The 13,201-nt window shown below is 47.3% G+C and overlaps 1 protein-coding gene across 1 annotated transcript; it reads left to right on the plus strand.

Moving 5' to 3' along the window:
* The first annotated feature begins 551 nt into the window (after window positions 1–551).
* On the plus strand, window positions 552–9,367 carry fads6 (fatty acid desaturase 6). Its single transcript, XM_035397354.1, has 6 exons — window positions 552–822; window positions 2,513–2,679; window positions 3,645–3,825; window positions 5,289–5,476; window positions 6,788–6,967; window positions 7,086–9,367. The coding sequence occupies exons 1-6, from the start codon at window positions 567–569 to the stop codon at window positions 7,233–7,235; spliced, it is 1,122 nt and encodes a 373-aa protein (XP_035253245.1). The 5' UTR covers window positions 552–566; the 3' UTR covers window positions 7,236–9,367.
* Window positions 9,368–13,201: the final 3,834 nt, after the last annotated feature.

Raw genomic sequence — 13,201 nt, forward strand, 5'->3', positions numbered from 1 at the left:
CTGCAGCAGAGAAAGAGAACAGAATAGGCTCTGTGGCTGTGTGTGCGTATAGTGTGTGTGTGCGTGTGTGCGTATAGTGTGTGTGTGTGTGTGTGTCTGCAGACATGGTCAGGGACCAGTGCTATCTGCAGGATCTTCATGCTGAGACTGGGGTGGGGCAGTGTAGTTGGTCAGGGCGAGGCGAGGTGCGTTGGTTTTGATTGGTCAGTGGGAGAGGGGAAGCTGGGAGGCTGTGTTTGGTTCAGGCCGGGCTGTGAGGGACAAGCTGAAGCCGAATGCCGATTTGAGCTCTGGCCCCTTCCTGCTGTGTGGATGTCAGTGAAAAGGGGCCGCGTTTGTGCAAAGTGCTGGCTCTTTCCAAATACCCCCCTGCTCTCTCAGCCCTTTCTTCTCCTCCTCTCTGTCCTCTATCCCTCCATCCCTCCCCTCCCTCCCTCCCTCCCTCCCTCTTCTTTCTCCTCATCCCCCCTCCCCCTCACTCTCTGCTCCCTCCCCCAGAGTAACCTGCAGTGAGGCTGAAGTTTCTCTGCAGCGTGGCCCAAGCTCAAACTAGAGGAGCGCTTAGTATGGAGAGCATGCCAGGTGAGGGGAGAGGGGGAGAGGGGAAGGGGGGATCGGACACGGGGGACACGAAGCCCCTGCTCCAGAGAGAGGGGGACGGGAGCAGGGCGGCGGAGGGGTCAGGAAAGGAGGAGGACAGAGAGTCCCTGATGATGGAACTGACTCGGCTGGTGCAGAAGGTGGTCAGGCGGAGCAGCTGGTGGGAGAGGCGGGGGATTGACTGCGCCATCCTGGCCTCTGCGTTCCTCTCTCTGCCTGCAGGTAAAACGCCCGGCAACCCGTTCCCCTTGACCCCAGCGCGCTCTCTCAACTCTGCCGCATCCGTGTAAATGCAACCACTGTCTTTCCATGAAGTGTCACTGTTTAACAAAAGTTCTAATAATAGTTGATTCCATTGTCACTGCACGAATTTATCAAGTCGTCTATCGTTTGGAGAAAATTGCTCAACAAGCTAGACTTAAGCAAGATGTACAACGGTTGTAATTAATAATAAATATAGCTATTGTTTAAATGGTGTAACATTTGATATTGGTTCTTACGGTATACATTCCTGCGCATGCATTCTTTTTTTAATTTGAAAGTTTTGACATCGGAAAACATACTGTGGTCAAATGTTGTCAAACCTTCGTGGCTTCGTCAGGAAAAAACCCCAAAACATTTCATATGACTTTACCGGCACCTGCGCAGGCTATGTGGTTTCAAAATGTGACAGCGAGTATTTAATGTCGCGTTTCAGAGTGGCTGAACCAAAAGTGTAGCACCGAAAGCTGATCTTCACTTGTCGTCGGCTCTCAGCTTGTCAAAGTCCGTTATTTTCCAAAAGAAATTAATCTCAGGAAAAAAACAACGGGCTATTTAAAAACATCAAAAAGTGCGTATCGAGTTCTGTCCGGTTGTCTAGGAGATCTGTCAGCCGCGGATGGGACAGTATGCTCCTGCGATGCGTTTTTCTCTCATGAAATAGTAGCCACCCGGCGTCCCACTGTACACTTCTTAGGCTGAGTTAATGTTTCAGCTCTGAAACGCACACCCGCTGGAGCGCCTCTTGCTACTCGGTAGGTCGGATAGCCTCTTGTGGGGGCCGTGGGTTAGAGCACCAAGAGGCTCATGTTTACTGCGGCTGCTCCTCCTAGGTCATCTGATAGCGCTCATAAAAGGTAGCTGGGGGGGAATGGCTGCATGGCCGTTGAAGGGTAATTAGAGTTCAAAGGAGCCTGAGTGCCAAGTCCATTCAACAACGGTGCCCCCCGAATGATAATGATGATGTTGTTGTTGTTATTATTATTATTAGGGGTCCAAGCAGCGAAGCTGGTGGAACCGTATTGTTTTTGTTAGGATTATTATTATTCTTATTTTTCTCCGCTAAAAGTGTCTGAGGCTCAGAAACCGTAGGTCCTAGAGCAACCAAATTTGGCAGGTGGGTTCCTATGGCCCCCCACTACTCAGGCAGCAAAAATCACCTATGTCGGCCAGATGGTGGCGCTATAACAAAGGGTCATGCGTAAAAGGCCATAACTCCCACACCGTAAGTCAGATCAACACAAAACTTCATCGACCGATGCATGTAAATGTGCTCTACAACTTCGCCATTGGGACCACGTATGTCCGCCATATTGTTTTCCCGCCACTTGGACTTTAGGTGGGGTGCGGAAGAGCTGGAGCTCCAAATCTAAGCGTTACGACATCTAGTAAACTTTTTTACGGCAAACGACATCCATGGCGACGCAAGTAATCCAACACCGTAGGGTCTAGTTATTATTATTTGTGTTCTTATTGTTGTTAATATTAATAATTATACATAGTCATGACCATCATCATCATCATAACTTCTTCCCCCCCCTTCATCACTCTGCACCCCCCCTCCATGTTTTCTTATCTTTCCTCATCACCCCATCTCCTCCATATTCTTTTTCCCAATCTCCATCTCCCTCTCTCTTCCCATCTCACATAGCCTTCCTGCTGCTGGGGTCCTCTTGTGGCCTGCTGTTTGCGCTGGGCGTGCTGGTCATGGGCACTGCCCACGCCATCATCACCTTCAAGGGGGCCCACCTGGCCAGCCACGGAACGCTAAGCGAGTCCCAGGCTTGGAGCGACTTCTGGGCCGTGTTCTTCATTGAGGTGAGACGAGGCCCCTCAGGCAGAGGTGACGCCAAACAAATCTTCCACCTGTACTCAAACCCCCCCCCCCCACAAAAAACCCATAAGAAAGCGGGGCCTTTCCGGGTGTACATGCAGGTTTGAACTTCCACCACTCACTCAGACTCCGATAAGCACACTGCTGTACAACTCTGTTTTACTAGTACGCTTAACCACAGTAAGACATTTCACACAGGGACACGATGACAGCCATTTTTTAAGCTGCTTCTACATGCTCATCAATAAATGTATCTAAAATGTCAGATCGCTCAAAATGTTGCCCTTACTATATAATTAAGAGAAGGTGGAAAAATTGGCATGGAATTCAGAAACGGATGCTGGAGTCCTCCCCCACCCCTACACTGCAGCAACTGCTGCACCCCCCTCTGCACAAATAACATGGTGTACAAGCACTTTCCGTCTTTCTTGGGACTATGCTTTTCCCTTCTAGGGAAATACTGCACTTTGGTCCCTCATATTTGCACTGGTTTTTGCATTGTCAGTTGCTCTGGATAAGAGTGTCTGGTAAATATGGGTAAACCTTTTTTTTTTTTACACCACTGGATTCACGCTGGCTCGTTTTAGTTGTGTTAAATGGCATAAACCTAAGCCCTGTTATGCCAGGTGTTAGCTTCAGTTGGTCTGAATCTATTTCTATTCATTTTTCTATTTTCTGTCAATTTGGACTATACATTTGAGTGTGTATTTCCCTACCTCCATTGCCGAAATGTATGTTTTTATCTAAGCTCAAAGTTCAAAAGATTATTCAGGTTTATGGAAAAAAAATAGCACGGGTAATCTTCGTTGGTGTCAGACAGTTTGTCTCTGTAGCAATCGCTGGCGGCAGGTCAGGCCATTGAAACACGCGCGTCTCTCTTTCGGCGTGTGTCAGGTGCACGTGTTTGTCTGACGGGCTGTGCTGTCTGTGCTGTGTCTCTCCTCCCCAGGTGTGCGGTGCTTTCACTGCCCGGGCGGGTGTCCACGCCCACATCAAAATGCACCACGCCCACACCAACATCCTGGGCCTGGGCGACTCCAGCACCTGGCGCGCGCCCTTCCTGTCCCGCTCCGTCTACCTGTTCCTCGCCCCGCTGGCCGTGCCAATCATCACCCCCCTGGTGGCGCTGGGTACGGGCCGGAATGGGGGAGGGGGGGGGGGGTCTGGGGTTGGAGGCGGGGCTACTGGCAGGAAGGGGTCTGTGTTTGGGGGTGGGGTTTGGGTCAGTGCTGGGGATGGCCTCAGTCAGGGCGAAGCCACACATCCTCCGACAAGAAGTAACTCTGTAATCACCGCCATTCGTTTCGACGGGTGCTGAGTTTTCGCGTCCGCAAGGCATGCTGGGATGGCTGGTGATGTGAGGCAAGTGGGCTGAGCGGTCGAAAAAATGGTGAACATGGTGCGATAACCAATCAGATCAAAGATGCGACATGTGAACTGTCTTCGATTTCAAATTTTATTTCCCCATTCCACACGGTTCTGTTAGGAGGACTCGTTAATAAATTTGCTTTGCGGGGATTTCCAAAATATACGATCAATATACATTTAACAAACGCTGTTTTAAAAATAGAAAACATGCCCACAGGCAGCTGAACGTGGGAGGGGAGAGCGATGCCAGGCGAACTCGTTGGGAGAATGTGTGGCTTCACCCTCAGGGGTGGGGTCCGGGGTGGGGCTTTGGGTCGCGGTTGGTGGGCTGGGGCTGAAGCGAGGGGTGTGGCTTCAGGCCAAGATGAAACCGTACGCCATTTCAGCCAGCTGCTAGGACATATTTTACATTGTTCATTTGACACAGCCGTTAGGGGGTATGCCCTGTAAGGGGAAACTGAGGGTTTGATTCCCAGGTGAGGCACTGAGGCATTATTTATTTGCTTAGTGCACACCCTCATGCAAAGCTTACAATTTTACATACCGCCCGTATGTACAGCTGGCTATCTACTGAAGCCAGTCAGGCCAGATACCTTGTACATGCTACAGTGGCAGCTGTCCCCCTGGGGTAGAGCTCCGAGTATTCAGAGGGGAAGTTTGCTTTAATAATGGCACATTATCCAAAACATGAGCTGTTAAAACTGCTGTGGACCAGAGCGAAAGCCTGGTGAAAGAGTAATGTCACATTTAGAAGAAGATCTTATGAACTAGTTCAGACCGACCAGCCGAGGGGGAGAACAGTGGTGATTATGAGTCTGCTGCGTTCTTGTGAGACAACACAAAGTATCACTGCAGCACATATCGGTGCATTTCAATCTGTACATGTCAGTTCTAAAAAATTCATGAACCTCAGCTATCTTTACACCGACTGTCTCGTTAATCGTCAGCGCATTTGATTCTGCTCGCTGGAAGGAAACAGTGTACTGTCTGTGAGTGTGTGTGTGTGTGAAGGAGAGATAGAGAGAGAGAGAGAGAGAAATTTGGAAATAAGAGATACTTAGATATACAGATATAAATGACCTATGCCTACAGCAATGCCCACTCATGCCTTCACAGCACAGATACACCACTGTATATCAATGTCTCTCTCTCTCTCTTTCCCCCTCCTATCTCTCTATCTCCCTTTCTCCCTCTCCTCTCTCTCCCCCCCTCCCTCTCGCTGTAGGTCAGTTAAAGGACTACTCCCTGGAGCAGGCGGGGCGCACCGTGTCGATGGTGTCACTGGGCCTGTACTCGCAGTACTGGCTGCTCATCAATGTCTCTGGGTTTCAGTCCCCTGCCAGCGCTCTGCTCTGCATGCTGCTGTGCAGGGCTCTGTACTCCCTGCCCTACATCCATGTCAACATCTTCCAGGTGAGCTTCACACACATGTGCCATACATATGTGCACTCGCGCACGCACTCCTACTGTGCACTCACACGCACACACGTGCATGCATGAACACACACACCATAAACCCATACACTCCTGCTGCATTCGCACACATGCACATAGAAGCATACACGCACAAAGACCACATGAGTGCACACAAATACACACACCATACACACACTCCTAGTGCACACACACACACACACACATGCATACACTCTCTCTCTCTCTCTCTCACTCTCTCTCTCTTCCACTCACACTCGTCTGCTCTGCTATTGGCTCTATGATACCCTCCACCCCCCCCCCCCCCCCCCCCCCCCCCCGAGAGATGACAAACATCTGCTGCAGTCGTTTGAACTGGAGTGCTTTCTATCTAATGTTATTCAAAGAGTGTACAGAGATGGACCCAGAGGAGGATGCACTGTCATGCAGGTGACAACTTTAATAGACTAGCTTCTGCTTGTACCCCAACCATGCTCTCCCTGGAGAAACTGCAGAATCACATATACACATGCTTTATTGACACTGTCAAACAAATGCAGGTCTGGTCATCATTCACAGTATGTATCCAACACCTGCTGCCAGCCCTTCAACCTTTTTATGCAAAGTTTATTGCCGGGGGCCAGTAGAAAACAAATATGCTGCAACCCAGGTCACGTGACAGTGATCCAGCTAAAGCCCTTATGTAAATCATAGCCCTTTAGATGTTTGATTCACAGAGAAGCTTTTGTAGTTCTCCAGGGAGATCATATCCTTCCTGGGATTTGTGGCCTTTTCTTGTTTACATTCTTCTGAGTGTTTTCCAGGTCACATAAGAGACCGTTATTCTCATACAGAGGAGAGCACAGTGCAGAGTATTTGCATTATGCTGATGAACAGAGCGGCGATTCATCCCCTGGTTTTTGGACTCCGTTCCGCTCCAGCTTCGGGAGGGGAGGTCGAGGGAACAAGGGAAAGGGCGGCGGGTCGCGGAAAGCGAAATGGCATGAGAAAAATGAAGCGATTCACCTTTGACATTAACCAATCGAAAACACGCAGCCCGCTAACGCACACGGGCTCCTTAAAAACCAGAATTTTCAAAAGGTTTGGAAGGGCTGCAGTCTCAGAATGAACTACAGAAGGGCAGCTGATACCCACGCCTGGGACCCGTGCTAATTCCAGCTGGTTGTGCTGGTGTCAGTGCGGGACCCAGGCTTGGCTAAAACTTAAAATTTGTGCGCGCTCGCGTGTTCGTGTGTCTTTGCCGTTTACGCCTCTGCTCTCGTTTGGGTTCTGATCCGGTCCCGCCCGCAGCACATCGGCTTGTCCATGTTCTCTCCGACCCGCCGGCCCAAACGGATCCACCAGATGACCCACGGCGTCCTGAACCTGCCCCGGAACCCAGTGCTGGACTGGACCTTCGGACACTCGCTCATCAACTGCCACGTGGAGCACCACCTCTTCCCCTTTCTGTCCGACCACATGTGTCTGAAGGTAGGCCTGTCTGTCTGCCTAGCCGTCTACCTTACCAGTCTTATTACTTTTCTGAAAAATACCCATCTCTCTCTCTCTCTCTCTCTCTCTCTTTCTCTCTCTCACTCCTTGTAAGCAGGTGAAGCCCATTGTCTCCAGCTATCTGAAGGAGAAGAAGTTGCCCTATCAAGAGGATAGTTACCTCTCTCGCCTCCAACTCTTTTTCCACAAGTACCAGGAGCTGATGGTGTTTGCCCCACCCATCACAGAGCTGGTGGGGGTGCAGTAACCAGGGGTGGGGATGGGGGGACAAGGATCCAAAGGTTGCGTGGTCCAAAATGAACATGAACATGAATTATGTCTCAAACTGAAACTGAACCAGAGATGACCACTGATGGTCTTCTATGCCACCTGTACCCCTTTCACACACAAAAACGCGTTTGACACGGGTTACTGTACATGGGCTCACCCTGCGTTTGACCCATTCAGCCCGCCCTGTGGTCACGGGTAAGTACCGCCTCCTCGCCATTCACACAACGACCCGGGTCCACAAGTTTATTTCTTTCCGTGTTCAGTTTTTTTCCTGCTGATATAGCGTGGTTGCCAGCTGGCTGAAGTATATAATATAGTTTGCCATTACAAAGTCTTAACAGTATCAATAGCCCAATGACGTGCTCCAGATTTAGCACATGCTTTGTAAAAAGCTATGTCACAAACTGTTTTAAGTAACGCATTATTTGTCGATTAATATTCACCGTTACATTTACCTGTAACAACTGGTAACAATTGGTTCTAATATAGGCCCACATTTACATGAATATGGTTTCCTTCATTAATATAAAAGTTTCAAAACGTTATTTCTGCTTGAGGGCAGATGTAAGACTTGGAGCACCGATTCAGGAAATTTAGGGCAGTAGAACATGTGACAAGTTCAAGGGTCGGTCAGCTAACCATGCCGCGTAGATTAGCCCATGTCACCCCTTTCAAGCTGACCCGTGTCAAACCCACGTAAATCCCAGGCTGTGAGCAGGGTGGCGGACCCGGGTCAGATATCGCGGGTTGGCCCTTTCACACCAACGGCAAACGCGGGTTTTACCCGTGTCATTGATTTGGTGTGAAAGGGGTATTGGTTAGTCTCTAATTTTGGAAGGGTTTTGTGATGACCACAGCACACCACGGCATAAGCTTATGAAACCGTATCAATGCATAACAGAAGCACTGCAGTGTATTTTTGAGATGCAAACCCATGCAATAACATGTATTCAGCTTCAACCATGTAACTGACTAAGAGTCCATGTCTCAGGTTGTATGAGACTGTGTGCTGTTTATTAATTAATTGATTTCTGTGATTGAATCCAGATTTGTATCAGTCCGCAGTAACCGTGGCAACAATTCTTTTCCAGAGCAACTCAGACAAAAGATATGTTTGGAGGGGTAAAAGGCTATCACTGATATGGCCTACTGAGGGAAGAGATTCTCTGACATTCTAGAACTGTGATTGACAGCTCTAATCCTGGGGGGTTACCGCCCACTTCACTTTCCATCTTGGCCTAAATCACCTGTTTTAGAGGACTGGGACCGTTTGTCAAAACTAAGGTAGAATTTTCTCCGCTGTTTGCATATAGCAGTTACCCGTCAATATTGTTCTCATGTGGAACGGAATGAAATAGTTAAAAGAAGGTTTTATGAACTTGATTATGGTTCCAAAACACGCAACAAAAAATTTGTTTTTGCCTCGACATTTTTCGTGAACGTTAAGAGCAAGCTTAAACCTTTTCAAATTCACTTAAAATCAATGTAACTAGAGAATTTCACAGTAATTGCAACACCCGAATCCTGTTCAGAAGGAAGTCATCCCAGTTCTCTGAAACAAGGTACTGGTGGGAGTATTTATCAGCAGCTAACGGCCGATTCCTCCCGTTCATTCATAGGGGATTCTGGGTAAGAGTTGGGGGCGAATGTCTCAGGTCACTTGTCTAGGGCCTCAGAGGTAGCACCCTCAGATCTGGTCATTGTGATCGCCTCCTGCCTGCCCCAGTGCGGTGTAGATCTGACATCATCCCGGTGTGCGTGAAGCATGAGGAGAAAGAACAGAAAAGATTCCCAGCCGTTATTTCAGTTTGCCTAAATCTCGGTCTGGCTGGGAAAATACTGGATTCGGCTCTGAGAAAGGAGGACAGAGGAACAAGTCACGGTGGACTTTGCTTTAAGGACTCAGCGGCCCCGTTCCAAATGCTGGCCTTGAACCCTAAAGGGAGCTTGGAACGACAGTAACCCCATGCTAGAATCTGCTCTGCGTCATTTCATCCAAACCTGAGGTTGAATTTGCCCTGGTGATAACGGCGTGCGCCAGAAGCAGCTGCAATTCCCGACATGTTGTCTCTCGAGTGAGTGCGTTCAATAAAAACATAAAATAACTCCTATCAGATAAAACTGTGCCTTGGTGTGCTTTCAAGGATGGAGTGAATGTGAACATTGGAATGGGCCATCTCTCTCTCTTTCTCTCTCTCTCTCACTCTGCCCCCACTCTCTGTCTGTCTCCCTCCCTCCCTGCATGTACTGCATGGTACTGAACCATTCTCAAGGTTAAATAGTAGGCAGAATAGAATAGTATAACATAAAAATTATCATTTAAAAAAAAAAATCACAATTGGGTCTTCATGGCATCTCTGCGTGTCCCCAACAGGCCTCCAGGGGGCAGCATGTAATGATGAACGTACAGGTTCTACGTCACATTAACAAAACAGATCAGAGTTGTTGTGGAAATCAGCTGGAATAACAGTAATACTGTCTTTAGGATTAATGCACTTTGAGCAAAATTGTCATTGCAGAGTGGTATGCCGGTGCTTCAACTTAAACTTAAGTCAATTAAGACTTCAAGTTAAGTCATCCCTCAAAGTAAAAGGGTTGCAGTAATGCGTTGCATTGACATTGTCACTTTCATCTCATGATCTCTTCTGTGTGAAGAATCAAGCTTGATGCACAAATGTTCTTTCTTCCCTTATGCAATTCTAAAAAAAATAGGAATACTCATTTATCAAAATACATATTTCTTGACCACAAACGCTTGTAATCTTGAGCCTGTAATATCAGTAGCAGCAGTAACTCTGCTCTTTATGTTTAAATGCTCAGATTTTTCTTTTATAAGAATGGCATGGACGATATGATTCAGAGCAGGGCAAAGTCATGGATTAGGAAGAGAATTGTAACCAGAAGGTTGCAGGTTTGAATCCCAATTGTAGCACAGCTGAACATGGCACTTACCCTAAACAGCTTCATTTACATTCCACCTGAAGAAACATGAGAGCTATAAGGCATGATGGATGGTGTTTACAAAGCACATAATTTAACTGGGTGTCCTAGTCCCAGAGTTGTCTGTAGGACTAACATGGACAGCATATCAGCTAAGGAAGCTGGCTTAGATCCATTAGGTTTGACTCTCAGATGGGGAGCTGACTTTACACTCTTTGGATGGCCAGCTATATGAAATAAAATGAGCCGGAAAACTAAACTGAAGCTCTCTACTGCAGGAACATGGGCGTCTCCAGGAAAAATGCAATGAAAATAAAGAGCATCTGCAACTGAGATATTTCAAAGTGCTACGGGGCGTGGCTTCAGAGCCAGTCCCATCCGTTTCCCCAGAGGTGGCCCAGCTTACTGTAGAGGTTCACAGACCTTCTTATCCAACAGACCACTAACATGACCAGTACTCCTGTACTCCGAACCTCAGTAAAATGACCATTAACACTCCAACCTCAATAAAATAAATAAAACATTCTGTGGCTATTTAACACAAGTACATTGAGGCTTGTCTGAACTATGTGATATGATGTCATCGTATATTGATAGTATGTATTAATGAGAGAGGCATAGCTATTGAGAGTGATAGAAATGTTTTATTACAATGATGCCAGTATTACCTAGGAGGTGGAAGCCAGACAAGATTTATTTTATCTGAAAGCGTTAAATATAAGATATGTAAATATGATGCTAAATGCTCTGAGGGCCGTGGTTTTGGGAGCCCTGACCTGTAAGACAAACAGAATGATTTCTGTCTGCTTTGGCTCGGGACAGGAAGTACAGCAGACAGCAGAGTCTGTGTATCCGTAGGAAACAGGGGCAGGGGCTTGTGGGCTGTGGCCTAGTGGCTCCACTGCTGCTAATCAGAGGGAAGCACACTGATACGCCTCACTGCTGTAAAAATAACAGACTAGCGGCCCCGTCTCTGGGAACGTGCTGTTTCTCTGTCACTGACCGTGACCGTGCCTTTTGCAGGAAAACTCCCAGTTCCTGTGCAGTTCCCTGCTCGAGTGCGACGGCTTGAGTTTGTGCGAGCTTGTGTGCGCCTTCTTTTGTGTGTACTCGTTTGCCTTTGTGCGTGCTCACTCAGACGGCAGAAATAACACTGTTTGGTGACAGTTAATGTTTTTGCGTTAATGAGTTAATGTTCGTGCGCAGGGTGAATTGCATAGTTTACACCAGTGGTTCTGAAACTCGGTCCTGGGGGACCCCCTGTGTATGCTGGTTTTCATTCCAACCTCAACAGCAATCCCAGAATTTTAACAAGCTGTTAATTTTTCTTAATTAGGTGCTTTTCATGTTTTAGAGCTGGGGTCCCCAGTCTTATCCAGAAAGGGCCAGTGTGGGTGCACACACCTGATCCTACTAATCAATCGCTAGAGTCATTGCTAAGCACCTTGATTAGTAGAATCAGGATCAGGTGTGTGCACCCACACTGGCCCTTTCTGGAACCCCAGCTCTAAAACATGAAAAGCACCTAATCAAGAAAAATTGCTGTTGAGGTTGGAATAAAAACCAGCATACAGAGGGGTCCCCCAGGACCGAGTCTGAGAACCACTCGTTTACACGGTGTGCACGCGGTCCCCTTCGCGCTGCTGGGTAATATATGATGCAGGGGGAGATGCAGAATGGTCCCGCCCCATCTGAGATTTAAATGTGCCACTTTCAGGTCGGAAGCTTGGCTCTCCTAATTTCTAAGCCTGCGGATTGCACACTGGGGTTTGGGTAAGAACCAACAGCATAACCTCTCTGTCAATAAACCATCCTTCCAACCCGTCACAGTGGCCGTTCACTGACAGTTAGCTGAAGACAGAAAGCCCTAGAGAGCAGACACAGGGACTGTTTTAGACCCTTACACGATGCATGTGTTAATGGACCTATTCATAGAGTGTTCTAGAACTGGGGTGGAGCGGGGCAGGGTGGTGGATGTCTGCCAGAAGGGCAAGTCCCCCCTCTTCAAATACCTTTCCAAATTCCACTGTGATGGAGAGAGGAAGGCGCCAACTACGCTCTATTTGAAGAGTCAATATTAAATATAAGAAAGCAATCAAAAGAGACATTCTATGATTAAGAGTGGGAGGGACTTACAAGCGTGGGTAAGAGCCATTGTTTTTTAATGAATGTGGGCGCCCCGGGTACAAAGCCTCCGGCTGGTTTGCGAACCTCAATGCAGATGCCTAGAAAGAAAGCGAATTTGACACTGCCTGCAGGCACTGGATGTGCTAAAGATTTAGTTTATGGTAAATATAATTAAAGAAGCCTCCGGAATAATTAATATTATTCAGTAAGGTACTGCGTTATCTGTGCCTAGGAGTTTTTTGGACCATTTTGTCTTAACACCCTCTTTGTAAGGAATGGGGATCAAATGCAGATCTACAGAAAGATTTATGAGGATGGTACACAGTTTAAAAGCCTATTCTGTCACCTATTGGATCGATGAAGTGTAGATTAAGCCGGATTGTACTACAAAGAACGACAACATCGAAAGCAACATGTGTGGTATTACAAGCTGACATCGTTTTCTAGAGTAAAGACCGGACCAGAAGCTGCTGCACACGTGTTGTTGACGGCGTTGTTGCCCTTTTTAGTACAGTCTGGCTTGATTGAGAATTCATTTATTCAGTAGGTGAGAGTATAAGCTTTATAACCATGTATAACACGTCTAATTTTGGTTTTGGAATATCGTTTTATAGGTCAACCGAAGCTTTTCTCATGATCGCATTCACTTATGCATTCATTCTGTGTTAGCAGCATAGACCGTATTTAAAAGGTTAGCAGTCAAAGACGCTGCACCTGGCGAAACGTTGTCAACGATTTTTCGTAATTTCTTGGGAAATACTATTCTACTTCTGGTATGCCTAAGCCATATGTTTGTTGATATACCTAGCTGACAGCGTTTTCATTTGTAATTTTGCATCTGGAATCGCGTTTTTATCACATTCACTTCTGTATTCA

This window comes from Anguilla anguilla, chromosome 17 (genome assembly GCF_013347855.1).
Source record: "Anguilla anguilla isolate fAngAng1 chromosome 17, fAngAng1.pri, whole genome shotgun sequence".
Classification (NCBI taxonomy): domain Eukaryota; kingdom Metazoa; phylum Chordata; class Actinopteri; order Anguilliformes; family Anguillidae; genus Anguilla; species Anguilla anguilla.

Bases quoted from the DNA above. Each gene is read 5' to 3' on its own strand.
- fads6 (XM_035397354.1), top strand. From the start codon at position 567: ATGGAGAGCATGCCAGGTGAGGGGAGAGGGGGAGAGGGGAAGGGGGGA. The intron at 823-2,512 runs GTAAAACGCCCG...CATCTCACATAG, and splicing joins GTTCCTCTCTCTGCCTGCAG to CCTTCCTGCTGCTGGGGTCC. The intron at 6,968-7,085 runs GTAGGCCTGTCT...CCTTGTAAGCAG, and splicing joins CCGACCACATGTGTCTGAAG to GTGAAGCCCATTGTCTCCAG.